Source organism: Tinamus guttatus, unplaced genomic scaffold, assembly GCF_059628265.1.
Source record: "Tinamus guttatus ecotype Peru unplaced genomic scaffold, ASM5962826v1 Tinamus_guttatus_pri_ptg000197l, whole genome shotgun sequence".
Classification (NCBI taxonomy): Eukaryota; Metazoa; Chordata; class Aves; order Tinamiformes; family Tinamidae; genus Tinamus; species Tinamus guttatus.
The window spans coordinates 4,146,187-4,167,390 of NW_028288731.1; the positions used below are offsets into that span (position 1 = coordinate 4,146,187).

The following is a 21,204-nucleotide window of genomic DNA, read 5'->3' on the forward strand; positions in this document are numbered from 1 at the left end:
TGAGAACTCCCATGAAGAGTTTCCTTCTCCGATTATGAGAAAAATTAAGTGGCCATAATTCAATTCAGAGTTTCACAGTATGAGTGAACTCCCTGGATCAAAAGTATATATTGTTCTCTAATCCCACAACAGCAATTTGGGGGCAAAATTAATACATACATAAAAACCCTCAGGAAAGAAAAGAATCTACTTTGAAAACAAGATCCTTTTACAGAGGGGAGATCAGTTCATAAGCAATGCGCCTTACAACCTAATTGGAAAACACAAATATAACCGATTATCAACACTTTCTAAATCAGACCGACCATAGGAGATTCAGGTATTAATTTGCAGAGATACAGCAATTCCCATGTCTCACCATTCCACCAAATACAGACCTTCCCATTTCAATTTCTCCTGAGAAACAGACTCATTTCGCCCATCTCCTCCAGTCCCCCGTTTATTTTATTTTAAAGGCTGTCTTGGGAGCTTGGTATTTTCATGACATTTTGAACAGGGCTCAAAGCAACTCATTTAAAAAAAAAAAAAAAAAGTAAAATTGACATGATATCAGAGTTAGCCTTATAACAGAAGATTATGTAGTAGAGAGTTTGAGTTATTTATACAACAGTGAGGACATAATAACCCCCTACTAAATAATCACATTTCTACAATACATTCCATCACCTCTCAACTACTTTTCTTTTTACAAAACTATGACCTACATACAATATACACATTCGTATCGCACATACATCCCCCCCAATGCATATTTTTTGTGTGTATATATAATACATACATGCACACAAGCAGTCTAATTCTATTTATAAGTCACAGTGGGAATTCCTTTGTGAGGAAAGGAGGGGAAAAATTCCTGAATAAGACACTGTAGATTCCTAATGTTCTGACTTTTCAAATTCCAACTCACAGAGCTAACTGGAAATAAATACATTTTAAAAAGAAAAGGTCTTACAAACTTGGTTCACAACTTCCAGCTACAGTAGTTGGATTTTTAATTTGATCTATTTACCCTGTAACTAAATTCCTAATCATAGGTACAAACCACAGATAAATTATTGCAGAATGTAACACTCAAAATTAAAAGAGTTATAGGAACAGTAATATAAGGGTTAAAAAGAGTTCTATGCTTTGTTGATACAGGATACCATTTTATTTATATATATATATCTATATATAGATATAGATATAGATATCTGCAAGGTAGCAAAGAATAGCTGTACACCTTGACACGGCAAAGATCCAGTGTAAAAAGGTGCTTCACTAGTTTGTTTTTCCAAAAAAAAGCTTGTATATAATTTTATAGCTATTAAAAACACATATGCAACATAATTCATTACACTCAATACAGCTTTAGTATAAAACTTATAATTTATGAGGTGATGTTAATAGCATAAATTAATATACCATTTCTCTTAAAATCTACAATAAGTATTCTGAAAGCTCATTGGGGAAGGGTATCTTTAAATAAAAGTTTAAAGCTGAGCGCGATGAAAAAAGATTCTGTATGTTGAACTTGAGATGAGAGCACCGAGAAGAGAAAGAGTCCCTAAGCCAGACACGGTGGACTATAAAACTGAGCAAAGATTTCTCTTTCTTGCGCTCTCACTTAGATGACGCTCTACCTTAAATAATTTTTTTTAAAAACTATTTTCTTTCTTTTTTTTTTTTTTTTTTGTTAACTGCCCTTATTTCCACAAGGAATCCCTGAGACATACCCAAAACTGTACAGTGACGGTCATCACTGTTCAGAGAAACTGGTTCAACCCCTTCTAGCAGGATGGAGATATTTTGCATGAGAATCCGACTGCCCATCGCTTCGGAATGGATCCGTTTTCACCGGAGCCACCTATGCTGTTTAAGACGCAGGTTAGAGAGTCATTTCAGGGTAAATCTGTCCACTCCAAAGGAGAAGCAAAAGGCATAGCAGGCAGCTACGCGAGAGCCACGCGCACCAAGGCAAGGTTTTGCAGAGGCTGCCTGAGAGCATCCCCTGCGCAGCGCTCGCCTCGGTGGGCACCCGCTCGCAAAGACGGAAAGAGGGTAAAATATCAGCACTACTGGACCAAGATGAGCCCGGGCAGGCGGCTCGCGCGCCCGTACGCCGTCACTGTCTCGCTGTGCGTGTGTTTGGGGGCTAGCAAAGGGGATGGGACGGAGAATGCGGGTTTTTTCTACATTGAGTATATACAGTTTTTAAGCCAAAAGCCTAGATTTCATCCCGTTCACTTCTCAGCTGAATTCTATGAGCCAGGGAAGACTGAACGTAACAGCAACACCTCAAGGAGCCAGGAAAAGAAAGCTTCCTCCAACTACTGCTGCCAACCTGCAGCCAAGCCCAGCCGCTTCCTTCATGCTTCCGCTATCCTGCCTTCTTCCCCGAGAGCCAGAAAATGAGAATGCAAAAGCAGAGTAAAACAGGGAAAAGCAAAGAACCCTGCACCCACAGGACAAGCCCAGTCACTACTTTTGTCTGAATGGCTGAAGACGAGAGTGAGAACATGGTTCCAAGACGTTTGCTTTGCTTTCCTTCCTCCCTCACAAATCCTCCTCTCCCAGCAACAGTGTTTTTGTCTAGTTTTAAAGACCAAATTGAAATTTTATCAGAGGGAGTTAAGGTCTCTTGGGAGCAGACCTCTCTGAAGGTCCAGGTTTAAATTTAGTAAATATAAGTGTGGATCTTACCACCAATCACCCTAAATTTAACTGGGCTTCTTCAGGCAGGTATTTAAAGAAGAATTTAAGTAAGGGAAATATGTTAAAGTTTTCTAGGTGATTTTCTGCTTCTCAAAGCAAGAGGAACCTGTGAGAAGGTAAATCCCCACTGAAAACTTCTTGCGAAAGTCACTGCTCCCGTGTCCACTCCCACGATCAATGTGGTACCTCAGCAGCCAGTCCATGACACATCAGCGTGCTGTGAAGCATCATCTTGCTCACTGAACTCAGAAACACTTTGAGCTATTGCGCTCTACCATCCAAAATGTATGTTATGAATTGCAGCAAATCTCCTCCTCCTCGTTTTACAGTCAGATTCGCTCAGGACCAAGCCACAGAAGACTTACTGGTTGGCATTACTTACATTGGAGATGGATCTGAGAATGGGAGAAGAAAAACAACAACACAAAAAAGAGTAATGAAGAATGTGGAGAGAAAGGCAACGCTGAAGTTAAGAGGAACAGCCCAAATACCCCTTGCCAACTGCCCACTGTTTTTAAAACGTCACCCAAGGGACCAGAGACCACCTGTGAGATGATGTGATCAGCACACCAGCCCAAACCTGTGCTTCAGTTAACACTTCACCTCTGCAGGACCTCGCAGCAGGCCTGCACGGGAGACTCTTTTGCACGAAATGGTAAAAACACCGTAGCGAACAGAAGCATCCCATAAGGAAAGCTGCCCAGACACCCACAGAAATGCCTCGGGGCAGAGGATCACTGTTTGTCTGCCAAAAATGTCTTCTGCCATCGTCCCTGCTTTCCGCAAGTCTTGAAAGAGTCAAGGTAGCTGCCTCTTTTAGACTTTTCTCCTCCTCCTTGCCCCAAACACTCATGCTGTTGGAGAAGTTGGCTGTGGACGTGGCTTGCACAAAGGCTGGGGGAGGCACTTCTGGAGCTCTGCTGATGCCTCCAGAAAAACGCAACACCCGCGACCACACTGCAGCCCCGCATCAGGTGGGGAATGGGAAACTTCACGAGCAAATTAAGAACCCAGCCATTAACCACCAGGGCCATCTCTTCGGCGAAGACACCTTCCCAGGGCTTACTGTATGTCTTTGGGAGACCCTTCCTTCCCTGCACACAGGTTCAACCCTAGATGCGTGTGGATGTGGCTACAGCAAAAAAGCAGCTTCAAAATGAATTTTAATATCAGTTTGCGGGTTGCGTCCTAGTCTCCACCTGGGCACTGCTCCTGAAGCCAGGCTGTGTATATGGCAGCTCAGAACAGAAATTCCCAGTTTTCCATCCATGGAGGATGTTATCCAGAGACAGAAACTGATGCAGCTGGTACCAAAGCTGCTCATTTCACCAACTCACTCAACTAGGTGGGAAATCTAGCTGTTGCACAGTCTTCCTTCCCAGAGCATTAGGCAGAGTATGCTACTTCTCAGCATTAAACATGATGTTTCACTAATCTTCATGCCCAAACATACAAATAAGCAACACCACTAATGAGAAGGGAACAAAGCAAAAATCTGGAGGAACTAGAAGGCAGAAGGGAACAAAATGATGCATCGTTTCCATCTTCTTGCATCATGGATTCATCTTCTTGTGTCATAGCGATGGCAAGGCCAAAGGGCAACTCAACAACCTCAAGTATCTGAGTGCACATAGCTCCCCTCAAAGCTGGCATAATGATGTCTTCCTAAATGAATGGGAACATCCACAAGTTTTACAGACCGTCTCGGACACCAGGTTCTCCCTGACCAGCCTCTCCCAGACACTGCCAAAGTTCATCTTGTGTTAAGGGTCTTTCCTGCCAATACTTACATCTTCATACAATGACTAACGGAGGTGCTGCTGCCATCAAAAATGACATTACTGGTATTTTATTCCAGCTCTAATGTTTTTCAATTCTTTAAAACTCAATTCTTATATAAAGGAAATTAACTTCTACATTAAACCAGCTTTATTCCATTTGTTAACACGTAAGGGGCATGGCAGATATTGACCATCTCAAATCAATGGACTGAAATTGCTACACTGACTCCTAGGTGAGAGGGTAATGAGAGTGCTAATTGCTGTATGAGGGAATAATATGCAGAAATCTTTCCATGAGAATATGACTCCTATTGGGGAACCCTGTAAGTAGCAGCCTCAAGGACTACCTTCAGCAGACCTGCAGTATGTTCCAGAGGATGAGGTGTGAAACATCTCTGGCTGTACACACCTAGCTGGATCCCTCACGTCCAACATGAGGACATTGACTCAGCAAAGTCAATAGGTTGCGTGGGGATAGAAGCCCACCCAAATGGCCCACCTTGTTAAATTAAGATCAAAACCCGTAACTGCGTGGTAGGCTGGAACCATGAAATGAGGGGCAGCGAAAGCGTGGGAGATGGACCTGCATGAGGCGAGAGCGGCAGCCCGTTCCAGATCCGCGTCGGACAGGACAGAGGGACTGCTAGTTCACATGCATACAAATGGAAATTTATTATTAAAAGTGCAGCTTTATTGCAAACTTAAGTTTGCTCATTGAAAAATGTTATGTAGCCACTTTTCAGGGAAAAGTCATCAGGAAATATACAAAATTGAGGTCTAACTGGGAGGAAGAGAGCTGATATCTTATGCTGCTCTAAAGGAATGCAGGCACAAAATGGCCATTGATTTCAAATGGAAATTATGGACTGCATGTCTTCAACAGTTTTCAAAATTCCCTGACTAATGCAGTGACCAGATTAGGGCCAGGTTCTGTTCTGCTATAAATTCACAGTGACCTAAGACCAAAGAGCTCCTCTGTAACTTATACTGATGTGAGCAAGCAGAATTTGGTGCTCTGCTTCTCCCCTTCTCCCCGCTCCGATTGCTAAGAAAGAGAAATGTGATGTGGGGCAAACATACCCTGCACAAGCTGCAGCTCCACTAGAGTGTCTGATGAGCGCAAGAACCATTTCAAGACTAAAGTCCTGAAACCCATTTATAGAAATTAATATAATCTAAAATGACATGAATACACAAGCAGATTAAAGAATTAACCATTTGGTAAACTAGTTCTCCACTCTTTTCCAGTCAGTCATCCGAAACACATTGACCAAAGTATACGGACACAAGGAAAATCATTTGCAAATCAAACATTTGTCTCCTCAACAAAGCATGGGGAACATAATACAAAAATAAATAAATGCCTTGTCAGATTTGCCTCATTTCACAATACCACTGGGCATTCCTCAAATCAGCAGGACAATCACAAGCAGGATTTCTTAGGCTTCATTTCAACTTTTTACATGATTTAAAAACATTTAAATGTTACAAACATATTTAAATCACCACTTAAGAATATTCGGCTTATATTATTAAGATCTATTTTACCAAGTATGAAATAAGGACTTCGTAACAACAGAAGCATGAAAATCATTTTTGTCTCCTCCACCCACATACACTTGCAATTTCAGAACAGGACATATGCATCATCCATACTCCTTTATATTTAAGGAGGACAAATCTTTCAAGAAAAGGGGATAGTATAATTGCTATGATAGAGACCAGAGGCAAGGTCTGTCCCTCTTAAATTCTGTTCCTTAGCATGATGGAAGGAGGTTTGGGTCAGAGATTTTGGTGTGGGCCTGTCAGCTAACAACATGAATGTCAAAAGCAACTAAACTTAATGCAATGTTCCCTTGCTCAGACAAGTTATTAGGCCTCCCTATCACATGTGATTGGTATCTCTTCATTTGCTGAATTAGACTAGATTACGCAGGTAGGACTTTTTGCTGTAAGGTAGAATGTAACCTGCCTTCAACAGTAAGAGACTGAAATGGGGGGTGGTTTTTTCCCATTCTCATCTGCATCTTAGAAGAAAACCAAGAAGAGTAGAGACTGGTTATACTCATTAAATAGCAGTACAGTCTGTATTTTACAGGCAAAATCACAGAGTACAGTAGCTAATTTGAGCCCTATAAAGTCACAAGCAAATTCCTTTTCTCCCTTCCTGACAGAGATGCAAGTAAACACCTCGGGATTTCTGCTGCTGTTACTGCTTGAATAAAAAAAATAGAATTTATAAAAGGTAGTGGATTCCTTTCTTTAAGGACTAAAATTACTACCAGCATCTGAGAACGATCTTTAGCAGGTAGGCAGCGAACGCAAAATAGTCCAGCAGACCGAAGGAATTCTTATCTCCCTATTTGGCTGCAGTGATTTTTCTTTTGGTTTGCCATGACTCCTGATAGCTACCTGTTAATTCCTTACGTACATTCAGCTTCACATAGAGAGCATCAAATCCCACAAATGTCTCAAAAATTCTACAGCTCCTGGGGGAAGGGACAGGCAGGAGGAAAAAAAATAAAGTAAGTCTCAGTAGCTAGACATAATTTGACAAATGCATCCATGTTAAACTTACCAAAAGGTCTGACCTAGACTTGTGGGGATGGCAGAGTACCAAGGGAATTCTTCCAGTTTCAGCTGGGAAATACCTGCCAGCCTGCCAGGCAAGGAGTTCTGGACACAGCCACATTTGAAAAGGCAAATCATCAATGCTACAAGGCCACAGTAATTCAGCAGGGGAGGGCATTTCTGCACAGGAATCTTCACTACACCATGATTTATTTCGGTCCTCCTTGGTTTGCTTTCTTTTCTCCCTGGGCTAACCTCACATCAGCCTTCAGATTTCTGGGCAACCAGTCAGATGATCCCCTTGCTGTTCAGTGAATTAAAAATCATCATAATCAAAAATAAAAGTCAGCATGCAATAAGAACAATGACCAGTTCTGGGAGGGGACAACTCCCACTTCTTCAACAAAGTAAGAAAAGGAACTGCTGCTCCCTGCACCCCAAACACACACACGCGCACACAGAGGAAGTCAAGAGACCATTTTAAGAAACTGTCAAAATTCATCTTTGAACCATGGTCTTGATTTAGGACTTCAATGCACCATTCTCAAATCAATATGTGCAGCCAAGTTTTCCATGCCAGATGCTACCTTTGGAAAAAAAAAACAGTATATATATATATATTAAAAAAAAAAAAAGGAGAAAGACTTCTGCCCATTAGAAAACTTCCTACCAGACGCTAATGGGATGGCAAGCACTGATCCGAACCCTAGGAAACAGTAACATGCATCAGTAATCTGAGGTATCTTCCCATTTCTCGGTCTTACTGCTAAGATCAATCACATCCAGTAAGTGTGCTGTATCCTTACGGAATTATTGGGGAACGGTGAACCTGCCTGCAAGAAATGAGCACCGGTGCATAACAAGCACATGTGAACGCAACAGCAAGGTTCACAGAGGGCTAACCCTGGTCAGTACTGAAGCAAGGGTTTTCTTCTTAACCCCCTTAAAAAAAAAGGGGGGGGGGGAGAAAGAAGAGGGGAGGACAGAAAAAAATAAAAGAAAAAGGAAGAATAAAGGAAAGATAGAAAACACAGGTCCCCCATCTACCTGCACAGAGCCAGGCAGACAAGCTCAGTTGGAGGTGGTGAAGGGCGCGGATGCATTATTGGTACTGGTGGCGGTGGCACCGGTTACTGCGAAGCCCGTGGGAGGAGCTATGGAGCTGTGGCTGGGCTGCAGGTCCTTGGGGATGCCACTGTGGGAGCTCAGCTGGTGGCCGAAGGCCGTGCTGAACTGAGGGAGCTGCTGCTTGGGGGAGGTGGAGGCCATGAGTTCAGCGGAGGCAGGAGCTATGCCACTAAAACTGGTCTGCGGTAACCCCGGCAGCACACTGGAGCTGTTGGGGGTCACAGTGGCGAAGGCAGGCTGTGTGGTCTCTGAGTGCGAGGTGGTAGGTGGTGTGGACAGGGAGGTGGACAGGAGGTGGCCATCTGCACCGAGAAGGTTGCTAAACGGAGAGGGGTCCCCAAGATTGACAGGAAGATTCCCCCAGTGAGTTCTGGGGTTGACCACCCCGCTAAGTGGCACATCCAGCTGAGTTGGGAGCAAGTGCTGTGCCATGATGGGCATCTCTGCTGAGAAGGTAGCTGCCAAGTTATCACCAGAAAAGGATGTGGTGTGAGGGGATGTGATATGGTCACTGTAGGGAGACGGCACATGCTCACTATCGTAATGGCTTCCATGGGGTGAGGAGTGTGAATGGTCACTGCTGTATTGCTGTCGTGAGGTGATCAGGTCATCTGCCTTGCTCAGCAGCTGGGCAGGGTGGGGCCTCTGGGAGGCATGGCTGCCATCGTGAAGTCCATGAAACTGTCCTGGGAAGGCTCTCTCCCCAAGGCCACTCTGGCTTATCAGAGTGGCAGAAGTAAGGCCGACGTTGGCTGGGGCTGAGAATTGCCCCTGGATCTGCCCTGCCAGGGGCGTAGGTGGGTTGGACAAGGTAGCAGAACGGAGCAAGTTCTCATCCAGCTCCAGACCGGAGAAATTATCATGTACTATACGCCCATTCAACAGCTCCCCCAGATCCGTGTTAACCTCTCGACTCAAGGACTGCATTCCTGGAGCTCCGGCACCTGTAGAGAACACCCCTATCCCTCTATCTGAGAGCTCCTGAACTGGCACACCATCTGTCTGTGTAAGTACGCCAATGGTACTCAGGCACTCAAGAGAAGTTACAGCCTGCAGGGCCCGTTCCAGTTCTTCAGCCTCTTCTGTAGTAGGAAGGAGATCTCCGTTTTTACCTGCAGAAACAGGGACACCAGCAGTTAGAGCGCTCTTCCAAGCTGAGACCAGCATTGGAGCTCTGCAAACACGATGTAACAGCTCAGTACAGAGCTGCAGAGAAGGATAAGCTTCTGGACTACCTCATGGCATAGAGAAAACCTCCTTCTCCAGCGTTTACTAGGTGAGCCTGGCAGAAAAAAATAGAAACTAAACCATCCTCTTCAAAGGAAACTGTCTCCCCCCGTTCCTCTTCCACATAATACAAGTTGCCTCCCACACTTAAACTAAAAATGCTCAAATAAGAATTTCTTCAATGCTGTGATAATCCCAATAGCGTACAAAGCCCCTTAGCCCCTTCTACTTATCACATATCAATCAGTATAACATAGGTTAATTTAGAGTCAGATTCAATCTGATGTCATGTCAGATCACCAGAAAAAAAAAAAAAAGGAATAAAAAGAAAAGAAATCACATATCCCAACTCTGGTCTGTTCTAAGCTTTGATATCTATGATAGATACTGAACTTTGGAATCCAGAAATTCAGACACTGTCCTGATCAAAAGCAAGTTTCAAAAAAATGTATTTACAGATTTCACTCTCTTTCCCTTTGATAAAATGCCAGCATTGACTGTGGTTCCAGCCCCACTCGATGGCAGAAAGATGCCATTACTGAGAGCATGCTTGATTAAACTGCAACAGTGACAAGCAGAAAAAAAAAATAAGTAAAATGAATTATTGAAACACCAAACCAACTAGGATTTCCAGAGCACTAATTGCAAGCAGAGAACTACACACCAGTCTTCTTGAAGTCTGTTTTTCTTCAGACCTCAGAAACAATAGGATAAATGCATGCTCCCTTGTCTAGAAGTTATTACCTCTGTGGGAAAGCAAGCAACCCCTCAAAATGCATGTTTCAGAAATACTCACTTCTCCAGCACACTGTCTGTGTTCACTTTAGCATAAAATAAAGTGGTACCTTCAAAGAAATCAAAATCCTGCAAGTCGTCAGGCAGCCGCGGCAGGACATCAGAGAAGTCCTCCTGATTCAATTCCAAGTCATGTGGAATGTCTGTGATTTCATTGGCGATATCATCAGGCAGCTCATCTGCACTCAACTCTGGTGTGGAGGGGCTCCTGCACAAAAAGTACTGCTAGTCTCAGCATTCAACTTTAATTCCTCCAAATGACAACTATGAACAAACACCCATCTATAATGATGTTTCCCCTCAACGTACTTTTTTTTTTTACAAAAAAAAATCACTTAGGAAAAAAAACCTGTTTTTGGAAAGTTTAGGATGCTTAAATTTAGTCTGCTGATTAAATACACGAGATTAAACACACGAGATGAGGCATCAAGAGCAATATCCATTACAATTCAGCCACTGCTGAAACCTAAAAGTAACTCCTCTAAGTTCTTATTTTTTAAGTAGTCACAAGGAAACTACCTCCTTACCCAGATGTTGATCATCACAGCAACATCACACTCCCCTACAGTCCTCCTCTCCAGTGTTGAAGCTAGAGCTGCCACTTACCGAATGTGGGACATCTCTACTGGCAGTGAGACACTGGCAGGCATGGTGAGGTTCCCCTGGGGCACGGCAGGAGGAATGGGTTTCTGGGGCCGCCGGGGGCCTCGCCTTCTCTTTTTCTTGTGTTTTTTGGTAAGTGCAGGCGGCTTTGTTTTTTTCCTGGGTTTCCTCTGCTGCTGGTGCTGAACTTTACGGGAGCTGTCCCCTCTCAAGAAATTGTCCTGGGGGAGGTAAAGCAGTAGCAGAATGAATACACTAGGAACAAATACGATCTTCCTTATTTTTCTTCATAGACGTTCTGAAAGTCTACAAAAATCCACACATAATGCCAGAGAAACCAACTGCTAACTTTCATGCAAAGAAGCATATTAAAACTCAGTTGCTTCTTTGCAACTTATTTTCCCAATAGCATAGTACACATAGACCAAACTGAGGTATAAAAAATGTGGGATCCTTCAGTGTCACTTAAAAAAAAAAAATCACTAAAAAGTAGCAAATCCTACGTAAGTCAGAACTGCACCATCACACTTCCTCTGGAAAACAGTGTGTCCCATGAACTAGAAACTTTTGAGAAACACTGTTTTGAACATACCACACTCACACTGCATTCGGACCCAAGGGCCAGCAGTGAGCCCAGGTAAATTGAACATCGGATCACTCAAAAAGCTTTTCTATTTCTCTATTTAGGAGAGGGGTCTGATTTCTTCTTCCAGCAAAGCATATTTTCATGTACAATTTATCGTATCTCCAAAAGCATAGAGAGGCTTTTACAACATACTTTATACTAATTGGGAATGTTTTACCCACTTAAGAAAAGTGCAAGGAAATGGACTCTTCAGTTTGTAAACTTAGTAAACTTGCTAGTTAGCAGCCAGGAGAGTACAGAAGTACTGAGGGTAAAACTCTTCATCATCCCAAACCACAGAAATAATTACAGTTTGGGCTTTGTACTTACCATTTTTTTGGCATGTTCTTCGCACAGAGGTGTCTGATGTGTGATGTCAAAAACTGGCACAGAGCACTGCTGACCATCTGCAAACTTGGCTGTGCAACTTGAGAAGAGCTGCTGAGAACGGTTCAATAAGATATCTGTGCATTTCTGCATCAGGAATAACACACGAGACAACGATGGAGAAACGCCTTTTGATTTATCAGCCTGATAAAGATCAGAGTCTTCAACTCTATCTGTCCATGGATGCTACTTTTAATGAGTACCTTAACTTTGTTATTCAAGTTCAAAGCTAGGTAAGGCTCAAACCTGACTTTTAAAGTGAAAAACTGCATTCATGCAGAATCTCTAATGATTTTATTTTATATTGAGATGGCTTTATGGAAGCAGCTATTTCACTAATGAGTTCTTAGCAAAAAGAAGCCTTTCCTGGAGTCTTAATCAATAGATCAATAGTACCAGTTGGAGCAATATAGTCAACAAGACTATTTCCTAACAGACTAATGACAATCCATACTGAAACATTAAAGAAAGAGTATTTTCTTACTTCCATCGTTTAAGGTATATTCTTGCCATTTATCTTTAGAGCACAGAAAGAAGTTTCAAGATCCTTCCTGCTCCTCTGAAAAAAAAGATGTGCAATCAGACAGAAAGGTCAAGTAAATCCAAACGCAAGCTTGCTGAGATTTCCTTCAGTAAAAAACCCTGCAGGAGTGAAAATGTTTCTAGACTTAGAGCAAATCAAACATATATTTCACCGTGTTTTTTTTTTTTTTTTCTTCAAACAGTATTAGAAGCTCCTCTTCTATCTCCAGTTCTCAGGTAGGTTGAACGTTACCTCAACATCCCTACGTATGTTGAAAAAATGCAAAAGAAAGGACGAAGAGAAAATGGAAAGCTGCAGCAGGCAAAGATTTGGATGGATGAGCCAGAACTAAGACTCGTTAGGAGAAACTATTTTCATTGAGAAGAAAGTACAGAGGGCAGAACTGTGGGCAGAAATGCAAAATCACTATCCTTGACTTCTGCTGTACATACCCTGACAAGCTTAAATTAAAAATAAATAAAAATAAATCAGGAGCCAAATGAACTACCAAGTGAATCTACACACCACAGTGTGCACTCATACGGTAGTTTCAAACTGTTCTGCAGACTGCTTCTACGAGGCCTGCAACAAACCAAACAGCCTATTCCTCAGGAAATTCATTACACAGCTCCTTCACCTCCACAGCAAAACTGTGAAGCATCTGCACACTAAAAAGATTGAAAAGGTGCTGCTCTCTGATAAGAACTAGAATGGTTAAGCACTAGTCACTTAAAACGTCAACAACAAATGCTCCAACACAAGGAAACAGGCTATCAGCTAAAACAGAAAGTCTGCAAAACTCTTAAGTATTCCAGGCCGGAGGTTTGTCTGTCTACAGACTTCAAACTCCAACCTTGTATCTAGTGCACTCCCTCCTTTCTGCGACCTTCATGCATCGACTCTGCATCTTTTCAAACTTTTCTTGAAATCCCTGGCACTAGGGATCCTTCCTCATCTTGAAGTTGGATTCGGGGACTTCTATTTTGCTCCTTCAAAGGATGCACAATAGAAGTTTTCTATCTTCCTAGTCAGTCTAAGCCATCTTTCTAAACCTTGTGATACTCCTTTTATTTCCCACAAAAACTCTTCACAAGTAGCTATTTTATTGGATGCTATTAAGAGCTGTTTGAAAGCCCTTGGGGTAGACACCAAGTCATGAAAGAGGGGATCATTTTTGCAGAGGTGTCTAGCACATGAACTACAGCTTACAAAAGCAGATTGTGACTATGACAGATCCCCAACTACTCACAGATGACAAACTACTCATCATCACTGCCTACTGCATTCATATTACACAGCAAAATTAAAAGCAAAATAAATAATGAGATGCTAACAAATAGATTTTCCTCTGTAATACTGTACCTGTCAATGCAAAAAAAAAACCAAACAAACAAAAAAAAAACCCTGCCCTCCCCAAAAACATAAGTGTTTCCACTCCTGCATGCAGCTCCCAAAGGGAGTTAAGAGGATACGCTGAAAACAGTGCCTGGTGAATGGAAGGGCCTTGTTAGTGCACTGTTCACCCTTCAAAGTCCCACTACATGTTGTTGGTTCTGCATCTTGCGGCTTGGCTTGGCTTGTGCTGAAACAAAAGCATAAGAGAGTCTGGAGTCAACATCCCAGTTCCAGCAGGTAGCTAGCACAACTACTCTACTGAACATGGCATCATACGATGAAACATTTTAACACACGTGTGTGTGTGTCATGATTTAGATGGGTGCACAGAATTAGCACACTCTAAACAGGGATATGGAAGAGCTGTCAATGAAAGGTGAAGGTCCAACTGCAGTAACAGGATTATTGTTTATTTCAGCATCTAACATAACAGAGACTTAACTGTAATGAGAGGTGCTGTGTGCTACTACCATGTAAATGTTATGTTCCCCTGCAAGAACCCAGAATAGCAGTGAGTAAGGGTCCTCACAGGTGATCCTTAAAACAAGGTCATCCTTTAGAACATGATGTAGGGGGTACGCCTACATGGGCAGTCCAGTGCACCTCCCAGCCTGTCCATAGACCAAGGCATGCCGAGCACCCCCAGAGCTTACATGCAAGCACGTGCTCAGACGCGCGCAGCTCTGGAGCGGCAGAGCCTGAGCGTGCTCCACACGGCTGACAGCTCCTCTCGGCACCGCGCTGCAGCCCAGGCCCCAGGACGTGCCGGAGCCGAGCGCTTCCTCGGCGCCTTGAGCCTGAGCTGCAAGCAGGCGACCAGGCAGCAGTGAGGATGAGTACTGCAAGCACTGCACAGCTCGCTTGGTGTTACAGCCTGCTCTCGAGGCATCTGTCACCTTGGTGTAGACAAAGCTGGCGATCCCAGGGCTGAATTTCACCTCATGTTGTTTTCTAGGTTGACAAAAGGCTTTCTGTGGCCTGTTTTCCTTCTGCCATTACTGTCATCAACTGCGCTTTGGCTGAGCAAAGTTTTAGTTAGTAATATTGCCCCATGACACGCTTTGTAACTCAAAAGATTGTGCTTACTTTACTTAACTAGGATAGTGACGACAGGCATACCTGGCTTTGCAGGTCTATCCAAAACAATTTAATCCTTTTGTGCAATAAAATTCCTTAATAATGAAAAACCCAGGAAGAGCTTGCTAATTCTGGCAAGGTTTTTGCTGTAGTTTCGGTATGGAGACCTTCATGCACTTTCATAAACTAGTAATGTAGCTTTTCTAAGCACATCTAAGCAGCTCTTCCAACACCACTCTACTGCCCTTCAAATGTCAGGAACGAGAGCGCGGTGCCCAGTGACAGAAGCACCCCAGAAACAGACCGTACTTGCAACCCCCTGTATCGGCCTTCCTGCTCCTCCACATCTCCCAAGGTCTGACTTGCTGCAAAGCAAAACCAGAACAGCAGAAGGAGGCTGCTCTTGGTACCCCAGACATAACGCCAGGGCCTGGACTTGCTCTGTGTCTTTATAAATATGAACCATGCAACTCTCAGTATGTCAAGAGCTGGAGGGATGTTGACATTATCTGGAAAGAATTCTCACAGAAGGTAACCTTCAGAGTTGTTAGAAGGAATTTATTTTCTTGCTGAGTTTCTTTTAATGTTAGATTGAGTTAAATCTAACGGAGAGCGTGAGCATAAGTTTGATTAGCTGGGAGAGAACTAAGAGGAGGTACAGACTTTTTTCCCCTTCTTTTTTTTTTTAGAGTTGTCTGAAGCAAGAAACCTGAACTGCAGTGGAGAACTGCAGACCAGGCCTCACACTTTTTAAGGAAGAGGACTTTAGTGTCAGGCATTTGGAGCCAGACAAAATACATAGATTAATTATGAAAAAATAATTGTAATGGGCCACAGAATCATCATATGGCATTTATGACATCTGGCCCAGGTACTGCTGAACAGGTAATCCCTGTTTTGCAACATTCAAAACGCTGAAAAATGCCCGTCTTCATGGAAAACACCATATTATTGTCCTCTCCTGGCAGGCATTTATACATCAGGGTGGTTCTGCCTGGTGTGTGGCTCCCAGTTTCAGAGTTCAGTACTTCACCTGCTGGATACTCTGCCCCACGTCCTCACACCCTGCCCTGGGCTTTGGCTACGGCGGCGGCGCAGCCAGGGCTCACCTGGTTCGGCCGCACGCGGCTCTGCGGAGCTCCTGCAGGAGCTGCCCGGCACGCTCCGGCTCCCGGCTGGCCGCCTGCAGCAGGGCTTTCCGGAGCGTGTGCCGGCACTTCTTCTGGCGAGATTCTGCCCGCTCCAGGCGGCAGAGGTGCTTGTATTTTTGCTGAAAGTAAGTGCAAAGTCTGGTCACCCTGGAACTCCTGTCGTCCGCGTTGTCGTCGTCGGACCTGAAGGAGGGGAAACAAACACAGATGGGCTTTATTTCTTTCTTTAAGGAAGCTACCTTGGCATTTTGGTATGATCATTCAGTTGGCACCCATCTTCCAGCCCCACAAGGCTGAAATCAGCAGGGATGCTTTGGTGCTTTGTAAGTTGCAAGGGCAGGATCCCTTCTGAACTCCTGGAGACACTTACCCTTCTTAGTATGTCATTATTAGAGATTACATCAATTTATCATTGGGTTTGACATATTTAAATGTCTGCAGCCTGCTGTTCAAAAAAAAATCTATACTGTTAACCTTTATTTACTGTAAATGTCTCAGCAAATAAGGCAAACTCTTAAATCAAAGTGCCATTAGTGGAGAGGACAAGAGTGGGGGACTATGTAGTGGAAATTTATTGAAGAAAGGTCACAATGGAGAAAATGGTCAAAATGCTACAAGTACCAAAACCAGTGACCGTTCTGGTTCCTCTGGCTTTGCCAGGCAGGGCCTTCCTTCCTAAACCAAAACACATGCTCACACACCTAGCACCAGGCCCTGCACTCTCTCCCTACTTATGCATACATATACCTACACTTAAAAGTCTCATACTTATACCAATGAAGCGCTTACAACTTTAATAGCGTTATTTCAGCTTTCTTGTTGAAGGGACCAGAAAGCATCTCAGAAATTTTATTGGACAAACAAGACCCCACAACTCTTACAGTCAATAAGCCTGGATTGAAATCCCATTTCAAGGCAGGCAACAGCAAAGCTGGTGAAGGAGGCAACACCAGCAGAGCTCCCATAATGGCACCAGTTTACTTCCCAAAAGCAAATTTCCCAATCCCAAAGACTGAGATTTCCCAAAAAATCCCAAATCCCAAAAGCGGGATAAATTCCTCCTTTTCTTTCTAAAGTACCAGTAATTATTTTGTAAGGAGATTTTCTCACAGTTGTGGAGTTGAAGCTGAGTTATAGCACATGGAGAAGAACTGAGGGAAGAAGGAAACCAGGGCGAAGCCATAACCAGAGGAAAGACAGATCAGGTTCTCTGTTTACTAATGAAAGCCTTTTCCCATCCTCCTGCTCATCCCAAACACATCAACAAGACCATCCAAAGCAGTCAACATGTTCAGATAAATGAAGCAGAAATCCTGAAACAGTGAAACATCCCTGGGATTTGGTATAAACACCAGCTCTGTCAGGCCACTAAACAGCCCTCTGCAAGACGGGAACATGACACCCGTCCCCACATGGCAATTCCAGCTAATATCTACATTTCTTTCTGGAAAATCTTATTCCATTCACACTCGGGCTAAATCAAAGAGACTATTTCCAAAAGGCATCCATCTCCTCAAAGACAGCCCACAAAACCCCGCCATGAGCAAACAGTGTCTTGGCACAAATTTTCATGAAGTTTCACATAAAGTCAACCACACTATGTATTCGGCCTGTTAAAAGAGATCAGAGATTATTAGAAAGAAGCATAGACTGCACACAGTTAATCTCCACAGTTAAATGATAAGCAGCAAATGCAACACGCTAAAAGTATTTAACATATTTAATGTTCAAAATATTTGCACTGTGAAGATGAAATGGAAATATATTTCTCAGATCTCTTAAGAAAAATGCCTACTTGAACAAACTGCCAGATTAGAAAAACATAATCGTGATGTACTTTATATATTTATTTAATAATTAATGGAAAAAAGTGTATGTATATATAGACACACACACGAACGGATGGGGTCAGCTATACTAGATATTTTGTTACCCAATTTAGGGTGAGTTATTTAAACAAATTTGTAGATTTACTGATTTCTTTTTACAAAGAGTTACAAACTAACATCAGGCCATGAAGATCATCCAAACATATTTTCTCAGAGACCTAGTACAATGGTATCTTCCTCTATTTTTTTAAGGTTAGTACTGAAACAGAAAGGCGCTTTTATTGCTGTCCTTTTACAATCAAGTTTAGCCAACTTCTGTTTACTCTCCAAAGCCGCATTTATCACCTACAAAGTAGAATCTAATGTGTAATAATATCCCCCCATAGGTTTTCTGATAGCATTAACCACCAGGATTCAGAGCCGTAACAAATCGCTGGCTGGCTAAGTTGGGAACCAGCAGTTTAAAACTATCAGATTAGTAAAACAGAGTCATTTTAATAAGCCAAGCTGCCTAAGGAATAGTTTGAACTAACTCATCCTCAACAACAGACCAACCCTATTGAAAAAAAATATCAAAGTAAAACATTTCAGTTAATAAAAACCTCTACAGAAGCCTGCAGTGTAGAAATGAAAGTTTTAGAAGGCTGAAATCAAGTAAATGTGTCACGGCTTATCCATAAGCAAAATGAGGTAGATTGCTAAAGAGTTAAGACTAGGCAGAGTGATGAAAACACAAGATCTGCCAGCACCCTACAAAAACGTATCCATCACGATCAGGGAAGACAGCATCTAACTGAAGTGCATAAAATGTTAGAATGGAAAAGAAAATGTCAAGGCAGAGTAGTATTTTCTCTCAATATGTGAAAAGAGAAGGAAGAATTCAAAGAAAGTTAAAGCAAACAGAAGACACAACACCCAGAGATGACCTTTAGAACTTGACAAAGAGATAGGAATCTATGGAAGAGCCAGATCAAATGTCAAGGAGAGAAGAGTGCAAGGGAAGTTATTTCATAGACATATCATCTGCTTTCAAAATTATGTGCTATTTTAAAGATGTACTGAAAACTTCTTCACATTTTCCTATCATGCGCAGAGCAAAGATCAATTCTCTCTACTCTGCCAAAACATTTTCGTTTAAAAGTTACCTTTTAAGTTGAACTAATGTTCATGGAGGTTCATTACTCTGACTGCTGATTGCCTAAAAACAATGGTCTTTCAGAGCTGACAAAAACAAACACCCTTTTAAAAAGGAAAACAAATGCCTGCATGTTACCACTCAGCTTTGATTTACTGAAGTCTTTCAGATGTTGTAGACAACCTTTAAAGATGGTAAGTTCTGGCAAGTTTCAGAATTTCAATTTGTTGTTCTGTGGTATTTAAAGATTATGCAAATAGGAGCCTTTTTGTAGTATCAAAAAGTCTAGTTGCACAGTGAAAGAAACCACAAGCAAACCTTACTGAGACCCCAAACTTGCTTTTGTGATAAACATGCCTCGACAGCTTTTCTTGTGGTTTAAACTTCGAGGTTATTAAAATGCCGTATTAAAATTTACATTAATATGTACGCATATTATCACACCTGGATGTGACTTCACAGATTAATGGCTTATCAGTATATATAAATTTATGTGTATATATATATCTATCTCTATGTGTGTGTTCATGTGTGTTTTTTATATATACACACACGTACTGATACCAGTATCTCCATTTGTTTAAATATATCTATAGAGACATGTGCATACATACAGATACATGCTGTGTTTATCCCCTTCAATCAGAACACTTCAATCCAATGTTCCCAACTATCTGTCAGGGGTCAGCACTCAACACTTAATTATTAAAAGAAATACCACAATCTTAAAGAAAAATAAAGGTATGCATTAAAACAAACATCCAGCAGATTTATCATAAAGATTAAGGAACACAATGCAGTAAGTTCACTATTAAGCTTATTCACAAAGGGTAGTAAAGAAAGACAAGAGCAACTCCATTTCTTTCCAATTCAGGAAGTACCACTATTCAGCTAGGCACCAAGTCCATGAATAAATCCCACTAAGCTCAAATGTAGGCAAGTAAGATTAAAACTCTTTCCTGATGCATCCTTCTGATAGCAGACTGCACAAAGGCCTCCACGTCAGGTGGAAGCTGGGACAGAAGGCGGAAAGCTGCCTCAGAGCTCCTACAAACAAATGAGTTCAAACAACCTTTTGTTACAGCAAAGTGTTCCAACAAGTGCTTAATTTCCACTGCTCCACTTGAAGTAAAGCTTGCATTTACATGATGTATTGCATCAAATTCTGTGCAAGCACTAAAGAATTGTACTCACTCGTGTCTTTCATAGCCGAGGGTCTCTCGAATAGACCACGCAATCTGGTAAGGGGAGGTTTGCTCTGAATCCTCCAACTCTTCTCCACTGTCTTCAGACCAATCCAGCCCTAAAGGAATTGAAAACATGAAAGCTGGATGAAAGTCTATTCAGCTCACATAAATCTCTGAACAATCTATGGCACTACAGACAAATGGTCTTTGCTAATTCTAAGCCTGTGTGGTACAGTTGCAAGCATAATTATGTTTGATTAGATCCTTTAACACTCTCATTTACCCAGGAAAAGTTATGGTAACAGTTTCATTACTGTGTGCAAATAGTCTGCACTGCCCTTTTTTCCTCCAGTTTTCTTCTTTAGCATTTTTATTGGCCTCTTTATCCATAATCAATGAAAGGAAAATCACCAGCTTTCTTACCTACAGAAAATGCAGAAAATAGGAAGGCTTTAAAGAGGAGGTAAGAGAGAGGTCCCTGCCATGAAGAACTGACTGCTGGTAATTTTTAACACTATATGATCTAAATAGGTCACATAACTCCACTTTCATTTTGCTCACAATATAACCCCTGTGCTCCTGCTGCCAAAACACATGGAGAATAGGAAAACCATAAGACAGAGCAGCATGGACAGAGACGTTATGCAGCTACACAGGATGTTCCTCTGCTCTATCTCTATAATCGGTGGCCAAACGCATAAAACAGCACAAGAAGGGCACTGAGAGATGCAAGTAGTCATGTGCTTGCATTAAGCAATTAAGCTTTCCCTTAATGACAACACAGTAGGATCAGCAGATATTCACACTGAACAGGACAGCCAGAAAGTGGCTCAGCCAGAAAGAAGTTCTCAGGTGGAACATTTCAGCAGAGGCATCACCCTCTGCAGTTCCTCCTGTTCTCCCACCTCCAGTAGTGCTCTTGGTGATCCCTTCCTGCGAAGGGGAAAAGGCAAATGCAGCCACATTTGTAAGCCAGCATTTTTTTTTTTGTTACCTTTAAGGGTTAGAAACAAACGTGGATTTGGAATACAGTTATTAGGAGCACGTTCATGATTTAGGAGCAACACTTAAAACATTCAGCACCATCAGAAACCCT

At 42.3% G+C, this 21,204-nt stretch overlaps 1 protein-coding gene across 1 annotated transcript in view; it reads right to left on the minus strand.

Moving 5' to 3' along the window:
• Window positions 1–7,675: 7,675 nt before the first annotated feature.
• Window positions 7,676–21,204, minus strand: part of INO80D (INO80 complex subunit D) — a 29,464-nt gene continuing 15,935 nt past the window's right edge. Inside the window, 7 exon segments of the mRNA XM_088523730.1 lie at window positions 7,676–9,286; window positions 10,247–10,404; window positions 10,803–11,020; window positions 11,755–11,888; window positions 13,807–13,916; window positions 15,916–16,140; window positions 20,116–20,224. Of these exon segments, the coding sequence (XP_088379856.1) occupies window positions 8,118–9,286; window positions 10,247–10,404; window positions 10,803–11,020; window positions 11,755–11,888; window positions 13,807–13,916; window positions 15,916–16,140; window positions 20,116–20,224 (2,123 nt within the window). The 3' untranslated portion in view covers window positions 7,676–8,117.